The sequence below is a fragment of the Aspergillus lentulus genome (assembly GCF_001445615.1).
Source record: "Aspergillus lentulus DNA, contig: Alt08, strain: IFM 54703, whole genome shotgun sequence".
NCBI classification, from domain to species: domain Eukaryota; kingdom Fungi; phylum Ascomycota; class Eurotiomycetes; order Eurotiales; family Aspergillaceae; genus Aspergillus; species Aspergillus lentulus.
This window is the reverse complement of record NW_028322118.1, coordinates 3,982,406-4,008,481: the sequence shown is the minus strand read 5'-3', so window position 1 is coordinate 4,008,481 and position 26,076 is coordinate 3,982,406. Positions and strand designations below refer to the sequence as shown.

Below are 26,076 nucleotides of genomic sequence, written 5' to 3'. Positions count from 1 at the left end.
GGGTTGCAAGGAAGAACGAGGAGGAAGAGCCACCAAGTAGAGTGACTATGCTTAGTTGCCAGTGCAAGTGATAGTAATAATGATTATCGTTCTTCTTATTATTAGGGGACAAAATGGACGATCGATGGATGGCGGGACCCAAGCAGGAGGTCGGAGATTACCTACTTGCGAGGTACTGAAGACTCAAGGCCCGAAAGCGTTTAGGATCATCAAGGCGCAGTCGGTGGAGAAAGAGGGCTTGACTGGCACCGCAGCCATGCAGAGACGAGAACGTTGTACCAAAAATCAACCCAAAATCTCGATTTGAGCTTCTTCAGTGAGTCCAAAGTATGGGGACAGATGTCGAATCAGTCACTTCTAAAGGTTCAATGATATGATTCGATCTCCTCGTCGCAGCTTTTTTCCTTCGCCCCGCGACTTGGGATGCCTCCACGTGACTTACCACGCGCGGACTAGCGTGTTTCAGGAATATGGTGCCTTGATCTATCCCCATCTTAAAATCATGCCTGAGGCCTCCTTGTCCCCTTGCGTTGGTCCAGGCTCCAATGCTCATTGAACACTGGCGAATATTTCCTCGCATGTAACCCAACGGTAGCCTGGTATGCGAAACTGGTTACCCTTGCTTGCTGGAAAATGATCAGGCTGGCTGAAAGATTTATGAACAGGATAATCCCCCTGGCGAGTGGCAGCCACACAGGTTGCGCGTACATGGTTCTCTACTTCTACCACTTGCTTACGGACGATGGTCTTTTTCAACCGTTTTGCTGGGTTGGAAACACTTTCTATTTATTATAAACAAAGGAGAACTGGAGCCAAAAAAAGAAAAGATGCACAGTACCAGCTGTGGCTGACAAGCGAGAGTTCTAGAGCAGATCTGCCAACCCTTTTGCCTTGAGAATAAGGGTGTGAGAATTAGACAGGCTTTCGAAACCAGTTCCAAGCTGGAGCAGAGAATATGGGCGTGGGAGAGCTAGGTGTTGACGAGCCTGGACTGGTTTGACAGGCGTTTGGCTGAACAGTCTTGGTCAAAGTAATGAAAGAAGTCACTGTCGCTGGTGTGGGTTGCTTGGGAACGACAGTCGGTGTCGGAATCAGCCGAGATGTCGAAGAGACAGGCGCAGAGAAAGACGAACGTTCCATTCCAAAAACCTCTGCGAACTGAGATGGGATGGCCGCATTGTTTAGTGGCTGACCCTTGGCGTAGTTCGCCGGTATACGGACATGAGTAGGAGGCCCGTCAATCACATCCACATCGATGCAGGTAGTATAGATCTCTTGCTTTCCATTCGGCAAGGATGGGTCCACTCCCGGAGCTGTAGGCCAGTCCCAAACCCAGTACAACGTATAGGGCTTGCCGGTTGGCGCTTCAGATGGTAGCGCAATGTCTTGTTGGCACCAGAGATCGGCTCCCATGAGTTGGTTTGCCTCATGCGGGTACGTGGTCTGGCGATCTTCGGATATCGCACCACTGTTTATCTGGTAGCAACGGCCATCGTCAAAATTTTGCACCGACAAGAGGACGCCGCGCCCGTCACCTCCTGTGCCTTCCTTGTTCCAGACATTGTGTACGTCAAGAAGCCGTTCGTCGTCCTTTGGCTCTGTCGTCCCGTACACATATACCGTCCCGCGGTTCCTGGGTTTCCCAGGCTGGTTCTGGGGCAGGGTCACATGGCCGTTTTCCTGGAAGCGAAGGGCGATAGCAGCACCAGGACCTGCCTGAAGCCTTGGACTACCCTCGGTCTGGGACTGTTTCTGTTGTGTATCCTTACACAGACGATCACTTGGAAGTATTTGACTCAGATTAGCTCGACCATCAGGCGGTATCAGATTGGTCATGGTCTTGTCGTTGAAGGCGGGATCAGTGCGAAGAACATTTCCTCGAGGATATCCTGGAGACCCAACAAAGGTTCCATTCGGTGCAATGACCATGAGCTGTTCAACCCAAGAATGGGCGACGACTGCTGTGAAAATGTGGGCGAACACCAGCAACCTCAAAACAGCCATACTGAGGACGCGCGGCGTTTGCATGATATTCTGCCTCCCTCAACGGACTTAGGGATAGTGACAGAGAGTAGGACGCCGACCAGCGGTGTTGCCTCGAAACCAGCGAGTTTATCTCTTGCTTTCTGCTCCGTGTGATCGTCGATAGTGTAAGCAGGAGTCGTACGCTTTAGAAATCCATCACCGGTGAATACCCCTCGTCTTTTCAGGTGCTGATTCTGGCTCTCAGGTATCACGAATCACAGCGGTTATTCCCACTTGTTCTTTGTTGAAATGATTGGAGAGACCGAAATTGGGCAATAGTGAGTGAAGCGATCAATCCACCAAAGACAATGGGCATTGAAACACAGAAGATCATGGGGCCTTTTCAGTGACATCCTCTCATTTCATTTCAGATAGGCTTTGCACCTGCCTATTCTCAATGGAGAACCAAGTATCATTGTGTTCCTCAGATAATTCGTCATTTGAAACATCTGGGTGGTTGACTCAATAGGCCAGTGTCAATAGGAAACAAAGAGAGGGCCTAGGATTCTTGCACGGCGCTAAAGGCAGCGACAGGCCCAGAATTGTCAAGGAACATTTGAAGCCAATCAAATTGAGATCCTTTATGGCCCTCTGACAGACCGCTTTCATCTATCTGTATTAGAGGCATCCTGAACTAGGCGTTTAGTGTTTGTGTGTTGCCTTGGGAAGCCTGAAGAACCTGGTGGAACGAGTATAAGAAAGGTTCCAGGCTCAAGAGCAAACATTGACACCCCAAATAGCAACAGCGCGTAATTCGATTAAAGGGTACCTCATAAATCTACATCGCTGGTCTGAGGAATCTTGACGTTGTTGCAGAACTGCACGAGATGTAAGGATGCTAAGTTCCCGATTGGCTTTGAATCTCCGACGTGGCGCTTACCAACCGTCTTCAAGATTAAAGGGTGGCAGTACCGCTGACAGGCAAGCTCAAGCTTACTTATTTGGTCCAAAGCCTCTTTTGACTTATAAAGCTTCAGATGGAGATTGTTTCTGTGACAGTTTAGAAGGTCAGCAACCGTACGAACAGTGCCTAAGGTTTACTTTGCGCCTTAATGCTAAGCCGCAGTGAGGCTATTTATTTCGACAATCTTCCAGCTGATCAGGTCAACACTGGCAAGAGTCCTCTATATGAACAGGCATAGTCATAAGAAAGTCAAAACCGAAGTATATCCCTTCTGAACGAAGACTGAAGACAGATGGCCGCCATGCAGAGTTTTCGGTCCTCCCATTCCCAGTGCCTAATTCGAATCGCTCCAAGACTCTTATAGCTCTGAGAAGTAAACATCGCAGCGCTTAGCTCCTATACTTTGGAGTGTTGCACCCACCTGATCCGAAGGCACTCGGCCGCACCCGGTCTTTGTTTTGGGTTGTGCCAGGGCCAGCCTAGGACTGGATATCTGCCATTGTCTTGCTGACTACCCATATTACTGTTATTTGGGTTTATTGTGTTAAGACGTTCAAAGCAAGACGCCCCTTGCGAGAATGAAAAGCAGGTATTATCCATATTTTGGGACTTAAGATGTGGATTACCTATGACAGTCTGTCCGTCCTTCGGGCTGTACTCATGAAGCACCATTTTGCATGAAAAGACGTGAAAAATTCAATTTTCAACCTTCTACTAACCGGCTTCATCCGAATATTGGAATCTACTCCAACAATAGTGAAGAGTATCGGGAGAACAGCAACCGTTACCGGATCTCTTCGCTCGTAGTGCGCACCCTAGTCTCCGAAGCAAAGGCATGGACAGTCCAACAGGATTATCGCACTGATTGATTAGATGAAGTGAGTGGATATTATCATGTTATCTCCGACGGATCAGGATTCCTCAGTGGTCCTGGCTTTTTCATTCTGTGCACTGTCCACTGCCCACAACTCCACCACGTTGGCCAAGACGACGTCCATAGGCAACACAGGAACCGAAGCCAAGTACAGACTCCGGTCCGAAATGAAACAGCTTTTCCCCGTTTGAGTATGCCAGATTGATCGATTGGCACTGGAGACTTGTACTCAATTACGTAATGAGCTGGTAAACTCCGTCTCGGAGATCCATAGTAGATCTATCTGCAGAAATTTGAGAAGTCCCCTTATTTCCACAGAGCTCTGAATGACTTGCGAGCTAGAAGCTGAAGCACCTTAGGTGGTAAAGAAATAAGAGGCCTGAAGGAAGAGGAATAGTACTAAACCTTAGAAATGGGATTTCCTGAATTTCCTGTCAGTCAATTGTTGAGTAGCCTCCACTGTGGTTATTCCCTTATGTTAAGGGTAGATTATTGAATGACTAAGCGATATATTTCTACAGCCCAACCTGTGGCTCACATCATACTCCCACACTATCTCCACATAGAAGCTCGTCTATATTCGTGCTTCGATATGATGGATTAGACTATATGCTAAAGGTATATATCTTCAGAATCTATACATGAAGCTACCGAAGCTTGAACTGTTAGCAGACTTTTGGATCTCGGATACACTGTGTATCAACCATATTCTCGAGTCTCAACTCCGGGTTCTCCCGTAAGGCAGAAGTTTAGCAGATGCGAGGGGGACAAAGAAGGTGAGGGAGTAGAAGAAGGACAGAGGAAGAGAGAACAGCCATCAGCTTCGGAGGAGTACTTGCTCAGCTTCTTCAAAGAAATGCAAGGGGTGCCAGCGGTGAAGTAGCCAGAGTTGTGTAACACGGCGCACATTTTGATTCTTTCCCTCCTTCATCCAGGAGGAGCGACGCTGTATGCCTATCCATGCTGAGTCCAATTTTAGGATGGTACCTAAAATGGTAAGACCGAGTGATATGACATACCTTGGGCACTTTGCATCTTGTTTACTTGCTTATTTGCTTACTTGCTTGACCACCGGGAACAAGCTAGGCCAATGTACTGCTTACTCTTGGAAGCCGCCTTCGTTCACAACATCAACATCAACATCGTCCATCTTACGTGAGAATGACTGGTTCGTGGAGATACATTATGCAGTCTTGTACTATCTATTCGTCGATATGACGTGACCACAGTGCCCGAACCTGAACTACCGGCACTTCGTTGTCTTGCGCCTGTTCACCGAGGGAGGATTCCCGAGCACTGCTCAGAGGATGAAGTACCCGAACTGCACGAACTGCAGAGTCACAAACAAGTATGTGGCAGCTCATATTGATATCTACTCGTAGCACATCGAAAGTAATGGTAGAGTACGTAACTCCTCACTCCACTGGACCCGGGAGGAACACACCGGTTTTGGTACGAACTGACAACCCAACAGGTAGTCAATCTCATTGATATGACTGCTTGTTGCTGACAGAGAAAAGGAGGAATCAGACTCAATTACTAGGTGACTAATAGCCACTCGGTGGATAAAATCAAAATACAATTCATTCTTGAGACCGCAATGGCAGTCAACGGGCTTAATGGGGCATTTCCTTGTCAGATAGTAGCCGAAGTACTCCGTAGTATCAGGACTATTGCCTATCTTAACTGTATGGACTACGGACTAGTTGAGATTTTAACGACCGGACCCCTGGGATGTTTCCCGTATTGATTATTGCTTTGACTAAAGCCCGAAGGTTTTATCTTGGATTTTAGGACTTTCTTTCTTTGGTTAGACTTTATTCCTTTGTCGTCCCCACTCTGTTTCCTCTTTCGCTTCCTCTCTTTCTTCTCCATGATTACTATAATTGTTATTTCTCCTCCCCTGCCTTAGTGTTAAAATATCATTCTGTGCGGTCGAGTTCAACCTCGTTGTTTTCCGGGAGCCTGGTACAAGCATCTGCACTGATCCACGGTGCTTGTGGCTGTGCTTAGGCGGCAAAATTAGCCGGATTTACTTATTTCCATCTTCCCCAGCGGTGAGCCAGACTCCCTTTCGTTCAACTTTCAGGGGGTCCGCGATCAAGGCAAATTAGGGATAGGAAAAAGAAAGGAGCTGTTGGTGGAATTGGACTTGATTTCTTTCTACAGGGTCGAAATTCAGCTCAATATTGAACTGTGGGCTGGTTATCTTCAGCGCCCCTTATTGTCTGGTATGTTTAATCCTTGGTGAATGCATCGCCGGAGATAATTGTCCTAACCGCACTCAAGGTTGTACTTTTTTTTGTTAGAGTCCTTTCAGCAAGCAGCCTCTTCGATACTTTACTTCATGTCCACCTCCTGACCTCGAGAACATTTCTTGAGATTTTTCAGCGTCGAGTTGAGAATTCGGGACGTACTAAGCCATAGTGTCTCACCCCTGCGAACCTTCAATTTCAGCACTTCCCCTAGACACGCGGCCTACACCGCCTCTCCCTGCTCGCCATTTTGTCTATGATAGACAATGGCTACCTCTCTGATTACAAGGAAGCTTCGTTCGGCAGAAGCTAAGAACGATGCCGAACCGGGATGGTTAAAGCGTCAGGTCACTGGTGTTTTACAGTCCATCTCTAGCCAAGCTTGTCAGCACCCTATACACACCATTGTGGTTATTGCATTGCTCGCCAGTACGACCTATGTCGGTCTCCTTGAAGGGAGTTTGTTCGACAGCGTCAGGAACTCCAGGAATATTGCCGGCCAAGTGGATGTCGATACTCTGCTTCAGGGCAGCCGGAATCTTCGGTTGGGTGAGAGTACATCTTGGAAATGGCAGGTCGAGGACGGTTTAGCGAGCCAGGACTACACGGTATATCTACATCAGCTCTCTTTGAAGTTGGATTTCTCGTCGCTGACTGTTTATTGGCCGCAGGGCGTCAACCATCTCGCTCTAACAACCTTTATCTTCTCGGATTCCCTGTCAAAGTCATCTTCGATCGCTCCTGCCGCAACAGAATTGCCGATTCCTTCCAATGCCTCTGCTCAACCAGTGCCATATACCCCTAACTTATTCTCGCCCTTCTCCCACGACTCTTCTCTCGCATTCACCTTGCCGTTTGATCAGGTCCCAGAATTCCTGAAAGCGGTGCAGGAGATCCCGGATCCCTCCTCCGATGAGGACGACGGGGAACAAAAGAAATGGATCATGCGGGCTGCTCGTGGCCCGGCTTATGGCTCAGGTGGTGCTATCAAGCTCTGGTTGGCAGATGCTTGGAGTTCATTTGTGGATTTGATCAAGGTAAATGATCTGCCTTGCCTACGTTGTGCTGCCATTCTTACTAACGTACCAAGCACGCGGAAACTATTGATATTGTCATCATGACTTTGGGGTACCTTTCGATGCACCTTAGCTTCGTGTCCCTCTTCTTCTCGATGCGGCGTCTCGGCTCTAACTTCTGGTTGGCGGCCACTGTCCTCTTCTCGGGTGTTTTCGCGTTTTTGTTTGGTCTTCTGGTCACAACGAAGCTTGGCGTCCCGATCAATGTTCTTTTGTTGTCCGAGGGCCTTCCGTTCCTTGTTGTCACTATCGGTTTCGAGAAGCCGATCATTCTCACCAGGGCTGTTCTCACTGCGGCGGCGGACAACAGGCGCAAGGCTGGTCAAGCTTCGTCAAGCACCACGAAGTCCATTCAAGACTCTATTCAGACTGCGATCAAGGAACAAGGTTTTGAGATTATCCGCGATTACTGCATCGAAATCGCTATACTTATTGCTGGGGCTGCTTCCGGAGTCCAGGGTGGTTTGCGACAATTTTGTTTCCTCGCGGCATGGATTTTGTTTTTCGACTGCGTTCTGCTCTTCACTTTCTACACCACCATCCTCTGCATCAAACTCGAAATCAATCGGATCAAGCGCCATATTACGCTTCGCAAAGCTCTGGAAGAAGATGGTATCACCCATCGCGTCGCCGAGAATGTCGCTTCCAGCAATGACTGGCCTCTGAACGGATCTGAGAGCAGCAACAAGACTAGCATCTTTGGCAGGAAGCTCAGATCCAGCAGTGTTCGCAGATTCAAGATTTTGATGGTAGGGGGTTTTGTCTTGATCAATGTGGTGAATCTATCGACTATCCCATTCCGTGACTCAAGCCAAGGTGCTGGCCTACCCCTGCTGTCTCGTGTCTCTAATGTGTTTGCTCCTACGCCCATTGACCCTTTCAAAGTCGCCGAGAATGGGCTTGACTCGATCTACGTCTCTGCAAAGAGTCAGATGATGGAGACGGTTGTGACAGTCATTCCTCCAATCAAGTACAAACTTGAATATCCTTCTGTACACTACGCCGCCTTGGGCGAAAGCCGCACATTCGATATCGAGTACACCGATCAGTTCCTTGACGCTGTCGGCGGGCGTGTCATCGAAAGCCTTCTCAAGAGTGTCGAAGATCCCATCATCAGCAAGTGGATCATCGCTGCTTTGACCCTGAGCATTATCCTGAACGGCTACTTGTTCAATGCCGCTCGGTGGAGCATCAAGGAACCCGAAGTTGCCCCTGCCCCTGCCGCCCCCAAGGTGGCTGTTGTGGAAGCAAAGAAGGAATACCCTAAGATCGACTTGAACCCCGACACACCCAAAAGGAGTCCAGAAGAATGCGAGACGCTCTTGAAAGAGAAGCGGGCTGCTTACCTGAGCGATGAAGAGTTGATTGAGCTTTCCCTACGAGGCAAGATTCCTGGCTATGCGTTGGAAAAGACCATGGAAAACGAGGACCTCATGAGCCGTGTGGATGCATTCACTAGAGCCGTCAAGATCCGTCGTGCTGTTATTGCTCGAACTCCTGCCACTTCCGCCATCACGGGCTCTTTGGAATGCTCGAAGCTCCCATACAAGGATTACAACTATACGCTTGTGCACGGTGCCTGCTGTGAGAATGTTATTGGATATCTGCCTTTGCCTTTGGGAGTGGCTGGTCCTTTGACTATTGATGGCCAAAGCTACTTTATTCCCATGGCTACTACGGAAGGTGTGCTTGTGGCCAGCACAAGTCGAGGCGCCAAGGCGATCAATGCAGGTGGTGGCGCGGTCACTGTTCTGACTGGCGATGGCATGACTCGTGGTCCTTGTGTCGGTTTCCCTACTCTTGCGCGCGCGGCGGCTGCTAAGGTCTGGATTGATTCGGAAGAGGGCCGAAGCATTTTGACTGCGGCTTTCAACTCTACCAGTCGGTTCGCCCGCCTTCAGCATCTTAAGACGGCTCTCGCTGGCACTTATCTTTACATCCGGTTCAAGACTACAACAGGTGACGCCATGGGAATGAACATGATCTCCAAGGGTGTCGAAAAGGCGCTCCACGTTATGGCGACTGAGTGCGGCTTTGACGACATGGCTACCATTTCCGTTTCTGGTAACTTTTGTACTGACAAAAAGGCTGCTGCTATTAACTGGATTGACGGTCGTGGCAAGTCCGTGGTGGCGGAGGCTATCATTCCTGGTGATGTCGTCCGGAGTGTGCTCAAGAGCGACGTTAATGCCCTGGTCGAGCTCAATACCAGTAAGAACTTGATCGGAAGTGCTATGGCTGGAAGCGTGGGTGGGTTCAACGCTCACGCATCGAACATTGTCACTGCTGTCTTCTTGGCAACGGGTCAGGATCCTGCGCAGAATGTTGAGAGCAGCAGCTGTATCACGACCATGAGAAAGTAAGTTGTCATACATTTTCGATTTGTTTCGTTGCTCGAGTACTAACGGGCCAACTTTCCAGCCTCAATGGCAACCTCCAGATCGCTGTGTCTATGCCTTCCATCGAAGTTGGCACAATCGGCGGTGGCACTATTCTTGAAGCACAGTCTGCCATGCTTGATATGCTCGGTGTCCGTGGTTCCCACCCCACCAACCCAGGTGACAACGCTCGGCAACTTGCTCGGATTGTCGCTGCTGCTGTTCTTGCGGGAGAGCTGAGCCTGTGCTCTGCACTTGCCGCCGGCCACCTTGTCAGAGCGCACATGGCGCACAACCGCAGTGCTGCCACGACGCGGGCATCTACCCCTGTCTCGGCAGCCGTGAGTGCTGCTCGGGGGCTGACGATGTCCTCCTCGAAGTGAATTCAGAGTAACTAGCGATTACTATTCGAGAGTTCGCGCACAATTCCACTCCTCCCCAAGAGAGGAATGTAGCCGAGCCTTCGGCAAATCCAGCTACGTGGTAGTAAGCTCAGCATGGCTCGGATTCTTCGCTGGCCGTCCGGAAGGCGCATGGCCTTTAATCCAAGTAGCAGGCGAATGGCCAAGTGCCGAGGAAGGATTGTGGCCATTGGATACTTTTGGTCATGGCGTACATTCCTTATGATACCATGATATTTCCCGAAGGATTGCTATCCATGAGTTCCGCTCATGGCGAAACATGAAGTATGGAAGTATGCTATATTCTGGATGGTGGGACTTGGACATGATAGAACTGTATAGAACTACTGAGGATTGATCATTGTAGTAATTGGAATGAATGAAACGATTAAGTGTGATTTTGCATAGGATGAAGTATGTCTACAATATAAGCAACACATAATCTGTCACTTTTGATGCGCTTGGGCGAGTCCTGGGTACCATTCATTGCAGCGTTGAGGTGATACCTAGTAACCGAAATTACCAATTCCATACAATTAAAGTAAGGTAGGTACTGCCACGTACAGGGAAGAAACTGATGATTTATGGTTGTATCCGATGATATTCGTTATGGTTAGGTTGATAGGTACAGACAAAGGAAAGACAGGAAGTCATAATTCGTAAAGTTGAAAGCAGAGGAAGTGCGCTTAGTCAGCAGCTGTTTGCATTGTTTGTGGTTATATCTGTAACAGTACCAAGACCGCGTAACGCAGCGATCGCTCAGCGACCGGTCTGGACTCAAAGATTGCCAAAGCTGAAGGCCCATATTTCACTTCCCAAAGTCCCCATAAACCTATCTACGTACCCGCTTTTGCTTCGTCTCGGGTAGAAGAGTAATTATATGGGCCGAAGGAATTAATGAAGAACCCACTGCTATTCAACCTTGAGCATGTGCAGACCAAATTGTTTCGCTGCATCGAACGGCTGAGAATGGGATACCTGGGTACTTAGGTAGATAAGGTGAACCCATGTCCGTATGTAAGGTAGGTAACTTTCGCCTATTATTGTTGAATTTTTGGCGGTAACCTCATTGTGGCTGAGATTCCGCTGCTCATATATGTACTAGTTTACTCTGCTTCTGTGGGTATGTCAATAGCTGGCATGCCGCGTCAGTACATGGTGTTAAGTCTAAGAAAATGCTGCTCCATTAATCGCGACATCGCTGCTTCTTTTGAATTGAGCCCCCTATTCTTGTGTCAGGGAGCAGGTCGTGGTTGAGCACTTTGCGCTTCGCAATGATTAGCACCGCCTCACATACGAACTAGATGGATAGCCTTTGATCGGTTCCTGGGCGGTGGGGACTTAACCTGTCGTACGGAGTAATTCTGCGTAATATTTCAGTATGTACCTCTCTGCCTAAAGGTAGGTAGGTAGGTATGATTGGGATGCTGCAAGTCGGATTTCTCAATCCTTCGGTGCAGGGTAATCAACTGCGAATAATATAGGAAAGTCTGAGAATCCTAATTCTGTCTATGTAGACCCAGAACAAAAATAGGCATGGTACCTGAAAGTCCCACTGACTGTTGACCTGGAACAAAATGCTTGGAAGCTATGGATGGAGCAGAAATGTCCCCTTTTCCACGGGCTGTAATCGTAATTCCATGGTCTTGGGCTATTTTCTGTAGGTACCTAAGGTATCCGTCTTCTCCTGTTCGTAATCGTACAAACTCTACTCCGTACTAACAGAGCGACTTCCCCCCAGTCTCCATCGGCCCTCCACTTCTTCCATCTTCTAACTAACCTTTAGTCTTCGGGAGTCGGGAAACGCTTGATTTTCTTCTGTGGCTGTTGCTCCCACTTCCCTCCTATCGCGCTTCTCAAGTTATCATCGATTTTCTTTTCTCGTCCTTTTCTTCTCCGTCTTCTTTCTCTTTTTGTCATCGTGGTGCTGGAAAGACGGTCCTTTTTTTCCTCTGTGGAAGAGTTCCTGCGATTCGTTCCCTTTTGCTCATTGGCGCTTAGTTCGCTCCTTTTTTTTCATCACATTCCTTCCTGCCATTTACATTCCGATCAGCCGCAGACATCCCCTACCGATCACCTCGATCTCGCATTATCTGACGTCTATCCCTGCCGAGTTAATCGAGTGACCCCTTGTCGATGGCCTTCTTCGTCGCAGTCATCAGTAGAACACCCGAATTCATGATCAAATTCTGCTCTTTGTCTCGTGTGTGAAGCTCCAACCGATTGGGTGCCTTGAGCTAAGCAGCGGGCGGCTACAAAGCGACGTGATCTTCTCCTACTCGGCCCCCTATGAATCCCAACCCAGGCACCATGTCGCCTGTCTCCGTAGATGGGAGTGATTGGTCAGGGATCAATCAGTACCAGAAATCCGATCCACCATTCTCGCCTACTTTCTCGACTCGCAATAACCTCGCAACTCCTCCAACATCAGGCACACCCAGCGGGCTGGGTCCGAATAATGCGGGTGCTCCGAACGGGTCTACCAATGGCGTGAGCGACGCAGGCAACCCGTCGCCCCCGAGCTCAGTCGCGGCCCGGTCCAGCAGTGGAACTTTGGCCGAGGATCGCAGCAAGCGAACAAAACAGTTGGAGGAAGTTCTTGGTCAACACTACTTTGCCCTGAGACGATTTCTTAATGCATCTTATCGGGATGAAAGAGCGAACAGTAAATCGAACAAAGCCCGAGACAAGCTGCTCAGGCTTTCGGCAACTCAGTTTCAAGAGCTCAGTACTGATGTTTACGATGAACTCCTCCGCCGGCAGCAGGCCATGCCTTCTCCCGGGCGGCCTGGTCCTCCGCGGCCCGATGTGCCGCCGTTCCTACCGCCTCGGGAAGATTTCCATGAGAAGCGCAATCAAGCACGCCAGAAACTCGCGTCCCTTCAACACCAGCGGTTTAGAGACCTGGCTACGGACGTCTTCTGCGAGCTGGAACGGCGCTTCCCTCAGTTTCCGGCACGGGAATCTCGCCGAGCTAGTCCCGCCCCCAGCTTGCGTGGACGCCCGTCAAATGGGTACCCTCCAAATGGTTTCGGTCCTAACGGTTATCCTCCGCCTCCCGGCAGTCGGCGCTCTCAGTCTCGAGGTCCTCCAAGCCGCATGGGAAGGGGCTATCCCTCCGGCGGTCCTCCAGGCAGTCCAATGGGTGGGTACCCTCCTCGCCAAGGGTCCTTGGGTGGGCCGCCGTCGGTGAACGGTGATGTCGGACCGCAAGCCAAGTCATTCCAAAGCAACACCATTGTTCCAAATAAGAGTATCATGGTGGAGGACGATGACGATGCGCCCGGTACGGAAGACGATTACGACGCGAGGAGTGATGCTTTCGCTCTGGACGGGGTCTTGCAAAGCAGGAGAGGGACGACGACAACCCTAGGTGAGGGCGAACGGAAGCTTTTGGCAGACACGCAGTCGCAGGCATCGGCATTGCAGGAGAAAGTCAACAAGTTGGAGGAATTGCTCAAACAAAAAGACGACGAACTCTCCAGGTACCAAGAGGAGCAGGACAAGGTGGGGAAACTTGAGGAGTTGATCAGGTCAAAAGATGAGGAGCTGTCGAAATTCCAAGAAGAGCATCAAAGATCTCAGGTACGCGACGCCCTAACTGACATGTGGATTTCACACTGGTGTTTTAGTAACACGAAGAGCAGGTGGCTGGCGCAGCAAAGGAAGAGTGGGATGCCCTTAAGATGGAACTCGAAAGCAAAATATCCCAGGCGGAAGAATTGAACACCTCTCTTCAGCTCGAACTCGAAAAGGTGCGAATTGAGCGTGATGACACCGAGAGGGATTTGAGAAATCAACTCAACGAGGCATCGCAGCAAAGTGCTGGGGACGCCGGGTTACAAGCACGTTTTTCTGAGCTGCAGATCAAGTATCGGGACCTGCAGGCTGAGTTACACCAGCAACAACAGGTGACAGAGGAAGTCAGACGAGAAGCCTCCACCTTTCTAATGGAGATGAAGGCTCTGTCGGAGCAAACCCAGTCCCGCTGGGAGCACGAAGAGCGATTGTCAAGCGAGGTTCAACGGCTGGAAGACGAATTACAGCAATGGAAGACCCGGTACGCCAAAGTCAAGACTCAGCTACGGCATCTTCGAGCATCATCCGGCATTTCAGAGACTCGTCCCGGGCTCAGCACAGTAACTCAAGACAACGGCTTCATGCAGGACGATGGATTGGTCAAGGATATACATGTTACCAAGTTCCAAATTTCCATTGACGAGTTGCTTCGCGTCGCACGATCCGATGAATACCAACTCGTGATGCAGCAGATTAAGGGTGTTATTCTCGCAGTCCGTCATGTCCTTAATGACATTGAATCAACGCAGAACCCTGCCGACGGATTAGCAGCTATGCGTACAAAAGCTACGCGGAAAGTGTCTGCGACAGCCAATAACATGATCACCGCGGCCAAGAACTTCGTCCGTTCGAATGGTCTTTCACCCGTTTCGCTCCTCGATGCTGCGGCATCGCACTTGTCGACCGCAGTTATAGAACTCGTTCGCCTCGTGAAAATCCGCCCCACTCCAGAAGATGAGCTCAACGAAAACGAGGAAGAACGAGATCAATTCTCGCAGATGAAGTCTCCCGACTATTTTAGCGTTGCTCCGAGCCAAAGCAGAATGAGTAATAACGACTCGATCTATAGTGCTATGAGCGATCCTTCTAATCGTACTCCCAATGGAACACATTCTCACTTGGATGCGGGATTTGAGAATGGTTTCTTGACGGGCTCACAGCTGAAATCTGAAGATCACGAGCTCCAGGAATTGAAGGTGAGTTGACTTTACCGTGTCCTGTCTTTTTGGGTGAAAACTAATCCACTCTCTAGCTGTACATCGAGGACCAAACAGACGGGCTGGTCCAATCCATTCAGGCACTCGTCGCCAGCGTTCGTGCGGAAGACGTTTTGACGACCATCAGCACCCATGTTTCGGCCATTTCTTCCATTGTTTCCAATGTCTCCTCTTCCACAGAACATTTCATCGATAAATCCAACGCTGGTCGCGTCCTTCGGGAACGCTCTGGGCCCATACTTCAGACGCTCAACCTGCATCGAACTCGTCTCTTAGAAACAACAGCCGAGGGCGAGGATGCCGTAAATATCGTGGAACACCGAGAGGTTATCAAGAAGCTTCCACCCATTGCTTTCGAAATCGCCAGAGAAACAAAGGAACTTGTCCATCGACTTGACCTTACGGATGATAATGATTCCGAAGACGACTTCCGGTAGCAGTCGGCAACGAATTTGCTCAGTGCCTCGACCGTTTATCGACAAGCTTGCTCTTTCTTCATCTTCCTTGACTGACTTTTCCCCCTACAATTCTCTGTCTTTCATTCTTCTGAAAAGGTAGAACTGGTATCTTTACCCGAAACTCTGACTTGGGTGCGCAGGAGCACCCGCAGACTGCCAAATTTCTGATTGATTTTACAGCTATTATGCATGACAATGAGCGGCCATGTGAAACGAAGTGTTCTTTAGTGGAGCTTCATGACTTTCGTCCTTCATCATTCTTCTTAGGATCTAATCTTAATTTCGACTTGCTGTATTATTATGTGATATGGTTTTTGCTATCATTCTTGTACACCGCTTCTGCTCCATTTTCGTTCCCCGCGACGATTAGCGTTTTGACCTTTATGATTCTCGAGTCTCAAGCGGTGGTGTCTTTTGCTTCTTGCTTGCAGTTTGCCTGGGCAATTCTGCTTTTGATTTTGCTTATTGACCCTTCGTTACTACTACCAATTCTCATTTTGATATCTTTATCGCATTGGAAGAACAGACTGTTTCTGGTCCATCGTACATTTAGTTTATTTTTAATTTTATATTGATACTATATAACAGCCTACTCACGCAGAAATCAATTCAAGACAAGACGCTGTTTCACCAGCATACTTCTGTCCATATATTTTTTTAATGTATTATCTCTAAAGCTATCCCGCACGTGATAGTCACGTGACTCATATGGAGATCGTATCCGCCTTACTCCGTAGAATCTCCTTTTCTCTCCCTTGTTCCTGAGAAACAAGTTATCGAATCATTGTACCTCCAGTGTATCATTATATAATCATAATTATTGGCACCATACTCTTTTGGGATTCTGCTAAGTTTTTCTCTCCTGCTTCTTATCTTCACGCCTGGTTCAACTGCTTCCATACAACACGTCACCGTTCGCAGCATTCATCTTCTTCGATATCAATTCAAGGTGAGTAGCACCTCTCAGTTTCTCTGGAGACTGGGCTTTTCATGTGTCCCAATTGCTTCTATTGGTGGGTTTGCTGTGCTCTTGATGGCCCTGCAAAGGACGGCTCATCCCTAGCACTGGGCCTGATTGCTGTGAGCTTGCTATATGCAGTGAACTACCGGCCGGCTAACCACGTGGGAGCCTGAGGCCAGCAACATTCCCGATGGCTTACCTAAACCTACACACATGGCACTTTTCGGCTGACGCAATGTTTTTTTCATTGAACCTTTAGTCCCGTGACTTACTCCCCCCCATTCGGCCGCCGTATTGACCCGCTTCTGCCCCTCCTTTTAGTTCCAGCACCGACTAGCAACAATGTTCTCCCGTAGCCTGAGGTCAACAATAACCCCACCTTGCTCGTCCTTCTCTTCTCGTCCCCTCCTCTCCTCTGTTGTCAATTGCAATCAGTCCTCCTTCCTGTCTCTTCGCAGATTCCATCAAACCCCCTCCGCCATGTCTCAGGTCTTCTTCGACGTTGAGTACTCCCCTGTGGGAACCGCTGAACGTAAGTTACTCCACGCCCTCCCTGTCTTTATTCTACATGGTTCCGGACCTGGGGTACAATTGCATTACCCCTCCATCCCGCTTTTCAACATCGGCGCGGAACTGTGCTCAAAACGGGCTGGATTGAATCCGGCTTCAATCAATGCTTTCGAATCTTTTTACTGACGGTGTCTTACTTCGCGCCTTGACAGCCAAGGTTGGCCGTATTGTCTTCAACCTCTTCGATAAGGAAGTCCCCAAGACGGCCAAGAACTTCCGTGAGCTCTGCAAGAAACCTGCTGGCGAAGGCTACAAGGAGTCTACCTTCCACCGCATCATCCCCAAGTTCATGCTCCAGGGTGGTGACTTCACTCGTCACAATGTGAGTCGTCGTCATACACGACCCCACCCTCGCCGGACCCGTTACCTCATATTGCTTTCTGGGCCCTGAATAGGACTTGAGAACTAATATGTACAACTTTTTGTGCGCAGGGCACAGGTGGTCGCTCTATCTACGGCGAGAAGTTTGCCGATGAGAACTTCATCCGCAAGCACGACAAGGAGGGTATCCTCTCCATGGCCAACGCTGGTCCTAACACGTAAGTTGTATCCTGCAATTCATCTATGCTTTTAAGGGGTACCTGAACTTGTACTGATCGCCTTGTAGCAACGGCTCTCAGTTCTTCATCACCACTGCTGTGACTTCTTGGCTCGATGGCAAGCACGTTGTCTTTGGTGAAGTTGCGGATGAGAAGTCCTACAGCGTCGTCAAGGAGATCGAGGCTCTCGGAAGCAGCAGCGGTTCTGTCCGTTCCAACACTCGTCCCAAGATCGTCGACTGTGGTGAGCTGTAAGCCATGAAAAGGGGAAGATAATGGGTTCGATCAAACGGGAGCCTCTCGGTTCTGACGACTTTGAAAATGAAGCCTGTGGTGGCTCTCTGTTCTGCGATCAGGTCTTGGGGTTCCGACGTCTCCTTTCTTGCGTGGTGTAATCTAGAACTGTTCCCGAATTATTAGCCAAGCATGTCTCTGTCCACTTTCAATCTGTGCCGGCAATTGCTTCTAATCGGTTCCATTTCTAGACACCTGTACGTCTTTACACTCTGCCCTCGTAACTAAGCCCTGCTGTACCATACGATCTACACGTCATGTCTGGTTCGACAGCTGTTAGGAAGATGGGCTTGAGAATACAAGGCTGAAGGTGAGCATCAGAGATTGATTGAATACAAGTATAGGTTTCTTTGGCCCAGATTGCGAAGATCGGTTCAATCGGCTATATCTTGATTTTACATCAATAAAATGACTGCAAAACCGATCATGAAGCTAAATGGTGAACGTCTGTGTTATTATTGATTGTTGTCGTTGATCTCATATTATAAACACCTTGAGGTATCTTGTTCTATCGCGGATCTGATCGGGACGCTTGAATCGAGAGGCCATCTGAAGCCAAAAGAGCGACTCCACGAATTGCAGGCCGGACCGAGGAGCACATCTATCCGCAGCATTTGGTGACCGCCGTGGCATCATTCCTAAACGAAGACACAAGTCAGATCGAGCTCCTTGCATATCATCCGAGAAAGGTAAGGGGAGGGAAGGGAATGACATACTCCTTCTGCAGATTCAAGGGCTCCCAGGAGAAGATAAAGGAACCCAGAAACGCCCCGATGAAGATACAGATAATGATGTACCCGTTGAAGTACATGGCCAGCAACATGACAAAGTACGCCACCGCGAACTGCAGCATATGCAGCAGGGCGCGCACCAGCTGCTCGATCAGCGTGGGGCGGACGGGCGTCTTGTCCTCAAACGCGCTGCAGATTGTCTGCGGTGCGCCTTTGGATGCTACGCCTTGGACGCCGCGGGTGGTTTCCTGAGAGTTTTCGGCGCTGGCGTCGGCGTCGGTGTCGGTGGCACGGGTTAGGCCTTGGGATGAGGCGGTTGCGGAGAGGTACTGCCTTCTCAGGTGGGCGCGGCGGACGATGAAGGCGTCGTACTCGCGGCCAACGCGGCGGAGGAACTCGAGGCAGATGACGAGGCAGATGACGCCGATGCAGGAGCCGGCGAACATGCCGCGGGAGGTGTTGTGCCATTGACTGGAGAGGAAGCCTGTGATGTTGGCGTTAGAACTGTGGAGGGAGAAGTGAGAGGCGGAAGCTTACAGGAATCGATGGTGTACCAGTTCCATAACATCTGTACGGTTGGGGAGGTCAGCGGCTGGTTATTATTGGATCTTGTCGTCTGTGCTGTGCTCCGAATCTGCATACCGAGATTTTGCACGAGTGCATGCCGTCCATTCCACCCATATCCATGCCACCCATGCTGTGAGAGCTGCCAGTGCTCATGGCGGCGCTGGCAGTCGAGGTTGCGGACATGGCCATGGTCATGGTCGAAGTCATGGACGCCATGGAGTCCATACCGTGGCTCATATGATCCATTGTTCTAGTGGGATAGACGATCGTAGATATGAAAGTTTACGATTTTCTGATGAGGTACACTCGAGGTAGCGAGTCAGTCAATCCCTGACCTGGCAGACAGGGACAGGGAAGAGAGGTGAAATAGAGCCTGGGAGAGAACAGGAGAGCACACCAGAGCAATAGAGAAAGAGTTGAAAAAGAGGAAAGACAGCGGTTATCTACATAGAGATAGCAAGCAGTGGCACCCTGTGGGAAACTGAAGTCGTACAACGAGACAGGCCCTGGTCCCTTTCTCCGCTCTTCTGTGGCTCGATCGCATGATTTTGCTAGCCATTGAGTGGATATCAATTCGAGTATTCTGCTCTCTGTTTCATAATTTGTGCTCGAAAGAGCTCAGTTTGCTGTTTGCTAAGAAATCCGCTGCTGCAGCCCAAACCAATTAGGGTTTGGCTGCGAGTGAAATTGAGCACATTTCGGCCGCTTGGCTTCTTTAGCCCCCAGAACATTCTTAGAATCTAAGATAAGGAACTGGGTCTCTGCTCATGAAAAAAGCGATTTTAGCCTTACAGGATTTTATCAATGTGTAAAAGAAATGGAATGGTAACAAAAAATAAAATATGAATCACTCAAAAGGTACAATCACACCATCTATCATCATAACCGCGACGCCCCAACTCCCATAGAGTATACATGCAGGGTATAAAAGTATCGAGACACATGATGTCAAGTAGATATCATACTCCCCGGTTTGTCCCTTTGATGACTCCCTCCAAGATCTCCCGAATCTGCTTGCATCCGTCAATTCCGACGGCAAGCATTGTCTCCAGATAAGTGCAATGGACTTTCGAGTCCATCACCATCATAGAGACCTTCATATCCTCTTCGTCCTCGTCCATAACGTCCTCTCCAACAGGAATAGCTGTTGTTGTCCCAACTGTCAGGAAAGGAAGCTCTTGTTCTTCTGGCAGTGACAGATCTAGAAGAGGATCCAGAAAGTCATTCCGGGGATCACGTGGCGTAGAGGCGCTGCCGCTCATGCCAGAGGTACAGGCAGAGAGCAGACCCGGCATGGGAATACCGGCGTCGACAAGGGCCAGGGTGCACGCATTGACCGCTGCGGCGAGAAGAGACCCGTCAGCCGACAGGACTGAGACGTGAATGCTAATCGTACTGTGTGGATAGAGGTGGGTGTGAAGGTGGGATTGAAAGGCCGAGCGCAGTATTGTCGCAATTCGTGAAGATTGCCTATGTCGGTACATGTTAGAAAGTAGCGAAAGTGATAGAGCGTAGCATTAAGCTCTCATACCTGTCGCTGCCCCCAGCTCTCCTCCTGCGATCAACGCCTGCGAACCCCGCGACGTTGACATCGACCTCGACCACAGCTCCGGCTGATCCTGCAGCTCCTCCTGTCGCATCACCCCTCTTCCCCTCCGCTGGACCATGAACAGAACACATTATCGACGTATTTCCCATCGACAAAAAGGAAGACCCAGAACTGGCGGGGTTGGTAGAAATCTGGGCTTGAAGAAGGCGGAGCTCGTTCCAGCGGCGTCCATCAAGGCGCAGTTTCGTAAGAGGATACGTTGTAGAGGTATCGAGAGGCATTTTGAGTTCTTCAAGTTGCCGTTATTGTCCGCCAATCCCTGTGCCTCATCAACCGGTTCCGCAAACCGTTCGCTTTAATGCTGTCGCGAGGAAATTTTTCCCAAGACGTCAGGGACGCCAGATAGTTGTTAAGCAATGGTAAGCAACAATGAAGCAAAAGCGCTCGTGTAGCCGATGAAATTTGACTCAGGATTACCCGATCTCAAATGAAGTACGAGGAACTGCGCGGGCAAACGAAGGTGACAGACGGCGGAGGTCAAAGTGAGAGCGGACAAATTCAGTTTGCGGCCAACAGCTCTTTTCCTATTCGGGAAATCTGCCTGATAAGTATCCGTACTCCGCTCTCCGCATTCTCACCAACACTTCCTTTGCGCGTCTGGAGACAAGACAAATTTCCTGCCCCTCCTTGATTCAGCATGGGCGGAGATTGGGAGTTACAAGACGCCGACGTATCGACTGTTGACAATTCGGATGATGACGATCTCGATGCCACTCATTCCTCCAAGCCGTCAATACCCCCTCGCTGTAAGTTTCTCCGCATGTATGCTTTAGCTAAAAGCTAATCTGAAGAATTTGTGTTTAGATAGAGACCGTGTACTCAAATCAGGCCCAATCCCACCTCAGTCCGCCTCCGATCATGAGCGCTCCAAGCTCAAGCAGTTGACGTCCCCTTCCAACCGCGATACCTCCGTCGTTGACCTAGCCGATACCGACAGTGGCGACGATTCCTTCAACGATGGCGAAGCAGCGTATAAGCAGTTCAAAGAGAGGAAAACTATCAAGCGGAAGCGCAGCAGTGCCAATCTTCGCAAGTCTAAGAAAACCAAAGTGGCGAATCCTGACTCATTTGTCGGCAAAAGGCCGAAGAAAGAGGACGAGAAATTCACTCGTACGCGACCCGTTCTGAGAACATATGGGGAAGAACTTCCCTCGGACGATGAGCTCATGGAGTATACGCTCCCCGACTATCTTCAGAAGCGTCGCACACAGTTCGACCGGCGGATGGACCACCTGAAGGAGTCCGGGTTGAAGCTGCCACCAGATTTCGATGAGGTGGAATTCTCGGACGACGAGCGGTTAGAGTTCCTCAAGGAAAAACCTGCATTCACGAATATAGAACCTTGCGGGAAGTACGGGGACATAACCCTCCCATACTCGCTCGGTTTAATTCCAGCGCCAATTGCCCAATGGTTGCGGCCCTATCAGGTCGAAGGTGCCGCCTTTCTCCATGAACTTTTTGTTTATCAGAAAGGGGGCATTCTGGGTGACGACATGGGGCTGGGGAAGACGGTGCAAGTGATTACTTTTCTCACTGCTGCATATGGGAAAACTGGTGATGAACGAGATGCCAAAAGAATGAGGAAGATGAGACGAAGTGGCCGGGATGGATGGTATCCGCGCACGTTGATCGTCTGTCCAGGGACCTTGATCCAAAACTGGATTTCGGAATTCAACCGCTGGGGCTGGTGGCATATTGATACATACCATGGGGACAACAAAGAGCTCGCACTGCAAGCCGCGAGGTCAGGTCGCTTGGAAATTCTCATTACAACCTATGGCACGTATCTGCACAACAAGGATGCCGTTAACATGGTGGAATGGGACTGCGTCGTGGCGGACGAGTGCCACATCATTAAGGAACGCAGCTCGGAAACAACAAAAGCGATGAACGTGGTCAACGCACTTTGCAGAATCGGGCTGACGGGCACCGCAATTCAGAATAAATACGAAGAATTGTGGACGCTGCTCAACTGGACGAACCCGGGAAAACTTGGTCCGGTTACGACCTGGAAACGTACCATCTCAGAGCCGTTGAAAATTGGGCAGTCACACGATGCCACTCTTTATCAGCTTAGCAAAGCTCGCAAGACCGCGAAGAAGCTCGTCGAAAATCTCCTGCCTCAGTTTTTTCTACGGCGCATGAAGACACTGATAGCCGATCAGCTTCCGAAGAAGAGCGACCGGGTCGTTTTCTGTCCGCTCACCGAGACGCAGGCAAGTGCTTACGAAAACATCCTCGACAGCGACATCGTGCAGTACATCAAGACATCCTCCGACAAGTGTGACTGTGGCTCAGGGAAGAAAACAGGCTGGTGCTGCCGGCAGTTTCTGCCCTCCGGGGGCAGATGGCAGAGCTATGTATTCCCCGCAATAGCCATACTTCAGAAGCTCAGCAACCACCTTGCAACACTCATACCGCAAGGGGCAGACTCCTTAGAGAAGCAAGAGAAGGATAAAGAGATGCTGGAGATTGCCGTGCCCGACCAGTGGGAGCAGCTCTATCGGACACGAGACTCCATTGTCAACTACGCCAACCCCGAATTCTGCGGGAAATGGAAGGTCCTCCGCAAGCTTCTGAAATGGTGGCATGCGAACGGCGACAAGGTGCTTGTGTTTTCGCACAGCGTCCGTCTTCTCAAGATGCTACAGATGCTCTTTCATTACACGAGCTATAATGTGAGCTACTTGGACGGCTCCATGACTTATGAGGAGCGGACAAAAGTTGTCGACGAGTTTAACTCCGACCCAAAGCAGTTCGTCTTTCTAATCTCGACACGGTCTGGAGGAGTTGGTCTGAACATCACCTCGGCGAATAAAGTCGTTGTCGTCGACCCGAACTGGAACCCCTCGCACGACTTACAGGCCCAGGACCGAGCGTACCGGATCGGCCAGTCCCGCAACGTCGAGGTCTTCCGCCTGATCTCCGCCGGCACGATCGAGGAAATTGTCTACGCGCGTCAGATATACAAGCAACAGCAGGCCAACATCGGCTATAACGCCAGCTCCGAACGGAGATACTTCAAAGGAGTGCAGGAGAAGAAAGACCAGAAGGGCGAGATTTTCGGGCTCGACAATTTGTTCGAGTTCAAAACGAACAACATCGTCCTCAGGGACATTGTCAACAAGACCAATGTCGCCGAGAGCAAGGCCGGCGTCCAAGTCATGGACATCGCCGTCGACGAATCCGACACAGCGACCACCACGCCCGACAGCACCTCCGAGACCAAGAATCAAGACGACCAAGTCATGAGCCAGCTAGCCGCCATGATCCGCGGCGACACCGACGACGCCGCGCCCCAGTCCCAGGCCGCCGTGACCGCGCAGAAACACGATCCCATCCAGGCCATCCTCGCCGGTGCGGGCGTTGAATACACCCATTTGAACAACGAAGTCATCGGGTCGTCGAAGGTGGAAGAGCGACTCAGTCGGCGTGCCGAGCTTGCCGATGAAAACCTAGGCGATGTACAGGTCTTTGGGTCGTCGCAAGACAGGACCGGGCGGGATGCTATCCTCGACAAGGACGGCCGGCCCATCCGGTATAAATTCCATCCACCGCGGGAGGTGATGAAACGACAGTTTTGTAGTATGGCGAAGCGGTTCGGGTTCGCTAGTGCCACTGAGTTTGCGCTTGTGGTGGAGGGTATGACGCAGGCTCAGAGACGAGCGTGTTTGGAGCGGTGGTATACCGAGCGACGGGAGATTCTTTTAGGCCAGAGTTGACATTATGGATTTGGAAAACGGGCGTTCGGTCTGGTTGGGCCTTTTGTTCGAGAGATACCCTTTTGCTTAGCTGGAGCTGAAGTTTACAAAGCAGCGTTTATTTGGCTGCCCGGTGATATTTGTATAATGATGGCTACGAGAAGACATTGACAGTACAATACGCAAAGAAAGTCATATCAATCCATGAATTATGGTTATGCATTGTGAGGTACTAAAGGTCCTCGTTACTATAGCCAGGCCAGAGTCCACAAAGCCGGCAAGTTAGGCCACATCTCCTGCCACGAAGCCAGAATCTCAGGTACACGTTCGTCGAAGCTCCTACGGGCTTCGCCGTTACCGTTTTCCCAGCCCTCGGCACCATGAACCTTACGTTCCTGGGTCGCCGCATCGTTCAGTCTCGTGGCTAATTCGAGGATGGCCTTTCCTCCTACCAGGGCCTCCTCATGGTTATCTCTGATATCGACATTGAACACGTGGACTGGTCGGTTGAGGGCCGCGCCCTTGTTCATGAGATCGTCTACGACAGCGTCCCAGCACCGCTCCTCGCAGGTGATGATGACGTCGACCGTGCCTCCTTCCGTGCCCAGAGCACCCTTGTCGCCTTTGGACACGTGGTCCACCCGCGGCATTCCGGGAACCCAGTCCTGGAAACGCTCGGGGCCCCATTTCAGATTCCGGTTGCGATCAAGCATATTCAGAAGGCCATTATTACGGTAGAGTCTTTCGTCCTTGGCGAGCAGCTCGTCATACATTTGCGAGTACGAGGTGGTGTTGAAGTTGTAGACATTAGGTTGAGTGATGGATGGTCCTGGAAGACGGACCAGGGAGCCCGTCCCGAAAGAGATAACGGGGAAGGGAGAGGGCGCCGTGGAGAGCCGGAGATGGGCTTCCATCGAACGGTTCTGGTTCGATGCACATACTGTGCAGAACTTTAGCTTGAATGAGTCTGACGACTGTGTGGGTGCAGATGCTTCTGCGGCCTGCGCCTCGCCTGTCCCTGTTGTGGACGTCTCCGGGGGTGGAGGAGGGGGCGGAGGAGGCGGATTGGGAGTGGCAGTGCCCGCACTGGATAGTCGAGGGTCATGAGCCATGTTGAGCGGTGATGCAATCAAATATCACCAAGTTTGCTGTGTTATTCTTAGGAGAAATAGAAGGGACGGCTTGAGAGTCGTCTTTGCGGCACCAAAATCAAGGAGGCTGGAAGGTGTGTTCACTTGTTCCTTGTAAGAGCTGCTTTCAATTAGCAAGGTTGAATGCTGATGTTTGCATAAAGTAATAAGCAAGGAACCAAAGTGCAAAGTATCAGAAATCTAATTATGCGTATAAAAAGGTTGTCCGCATTGTGTAGCTAGGACAGCTCCAATAAAGAGATCATCATGTGATGGCACAGCATGGGTTGATAGAGATTGATACTTATGGTACATACCTTGAGAATGCCTCTCATTATCTGTGTCTTGAAATGAGCCAGATGTACTGTTGTCAACTGTATGATCTTGACGGATGGAGGAAGGGCCGCAGCCCTGATGACAGAAGTGAAGAATCTTGCGTGTGTTTTTGCTTCTCGCGAAGCTTTTGGGTGCAGTGCTGAGTCAGCAGGAGCATGATCCTGCGCTAACCCCTTCTGAAACTGGCCGTGATTGACGTTAAGGCTACTGAGTAGTGATACAGAGCAACTGAAGAAGTGCCTGATAAGTCTTGAGTAGATGCCTTCGAAATAGCAGTGACACCATCATCAAGTCTGGGCTTGACGCAGCCATTGCAAGCCTTACACTCATCTTTCTCAGTTCCTCCGGGCAAACAGAGTAGAATCACGTGATTACATCTCGCTTGGTGTGTCTCATCTTGGTCTAACCAGTGCCCCTCCTACGACAATGTGTCTTCCCAGGCTGCTGGATGCTTGTATTATTTTCAGACTG

General features: G+C 50.1%; 8 protein-coding genes across 8 annotated transcripts; 4 read left to right on the top strand and 4 right to left on the bottom strand.

The window, feature by feature from the left end:
• Positions 1 to 912: 912 nt before the first annotated feature.
• Positions 913 to 2,028, bottom strand: ALT_4500 (uncharacterized protein; the record flags this gene model as incomplete). The annotated part of the gene is made up of 1 exon (XM_033563936.1): positions 913 to 2,028. One exon carries the CDS (start codon positions 2,026 to 2,028, stop codon positions 913 to 915), a length of 1,116 nt encoding a protein of 371 aa, XP_033419827.1.
• A 4,296-nt stretch (positions 2,029 to 6,324) lies between these two features.
• hmg1 (HMG-CoA reductase) lies at positions 6,325 to 9,895 on the top strand (the record flags this gene model as incomplete). The annotated part of the gene is made up of 3 exons (XM_089599760.1): positions 6,325 to 7,095; positions 7,149 to 9,493; positions 9,556 to 9,895. The coding sequence occupies 3 exons, from the start codon at positions 6,325 to 6,327 to the stop codon at positions 9,893 to 9,895; spliced, it is 3,456 nt and encodes a 1,151-aa protein (XP_089456098.1).
• A 2,307-nt stretch (positions 9,896 to 12,202) lies between these two features.
• On the top strand, positions 12,203 to 15,146 carry ALT_4498 (putative cell polarity protein; the record flags this gene model as incomplete). Its single annotated transcript, XM_033563938.2, has 3 exons — positions 12,203 to 13,498; positions 13,561 to 14,688; positions 14,745 to 15,146. The coding sequence occupies 3 exons, from the start codon at positions 12,203 to 12,205 to the stop codon at positions 15,144 to 15,146; spliced, it is 2,826 nt and encodes a 941-aa protein (XP_033419829.2).
• A 1,462-nt stretch (positions 15,147 to 16,608) lies between these two features.
• Positions 16,609 to 17,492, top strand: cyp4 (peptidyl-prolyl cis-trans isomerase; the record flags this gene model as incomplete). The annotated part of the gene is made up of 4 exons (XM_033563939.1): positions 16,609 to 16,660; positions 16,851 to 17,020; positions 17,131 to 17,237; positions 17,306 to 17,492. The coding sequence occupies 4 exons, from the start codon at positions 16,609 to 16,611 to the stop codon at positions 17,490 to 17,492; spliced, it is 516 nt and encodes a 171-aa protein (XP_033419830.1).
• Positions 17,493 to 18,132: 640 nt separating this feature from the next.
• On the bottom strand, positions 18,133 to 19,075 carry ALT_4496 (high-affinity Cu transporter CTR3; the record flags this gene model as incomplete). The annotated part of the gene is made up of 4 exons (XM_089599759.1): positions 18,133 to 18,169; positions 18,248 to 18,746; positions 18,800 to 18,854; positions 18,905 to 19,075. 4 exons carry the CDS (start codon positions 19,073 to 19,075, stop codon positions 18,133 to 18,135), a joined length of 762 nt encoding a protein of 253 aa, XP_089456097.1.
• Positions 19,076 to 19,788: 713 nt separating this feature from the next.
• On the bottom strand, positions 19,789 to 20,659 carry ALT_4495 (exosome non-catalytic core subunit SKI6; the record flags this gene model as incomplete). Its single annotated transcript, XM_033563941.1, has 2 exons — positions 19,789 to 20,299; positions 20,361 to 20,659. The coding sequence occupies 2 exons, from the start codon at positions 20,657 to 20,659 to the stop codon at positions 19,789 to 19,791; spliced, it is 810 nt and encodes a 269-aa protein (XP_033419832.1).
• A 416-nt stretch (positions 20,660 to 21,075) lies between these two features.
• Positions 21,076 to 24,160, top strand: ALT_4494 (putative DNA excision repair protein (Rad26L); the record flags this gene model as incomplete). The annotated part of the gene is made up of 2 exons (XM_033563942.1): positions 21,076 to 21,184; positions 21,243 to 24,160. The coding sequence occupies 2 exons, from the start codon at positions 21,076 to 21,078 to the stop codon at positions 24,158 to 24,160; spliced, it is 3,027 nt and encodes a 1,008-aa protein (XP_033419833.1).
• A 227-nt stretch (positions 24,161 to 24,387) lies between these two features.
• ssuA (RNA polymerase II subunit A C-terminal domain phosphatase) lies at positions 24,388 to 25,251 on the bottom strand (the record flags this gene model as incomplete). Its single annotated transcript, XM_033563943.1, has 1 exon — positions 24,388 to 25,251. The coding sequence occupies one exon, from the start codon at positions 25,249 to 25,251 to the stop codon at positions 24,388 to 24,390; it is 864 nt and encodes a 287-aa protein (XP_033419834.1).
• Between the last annotated feature and the right edge of the window lie 825 nt (positions 25,252 to 26,076).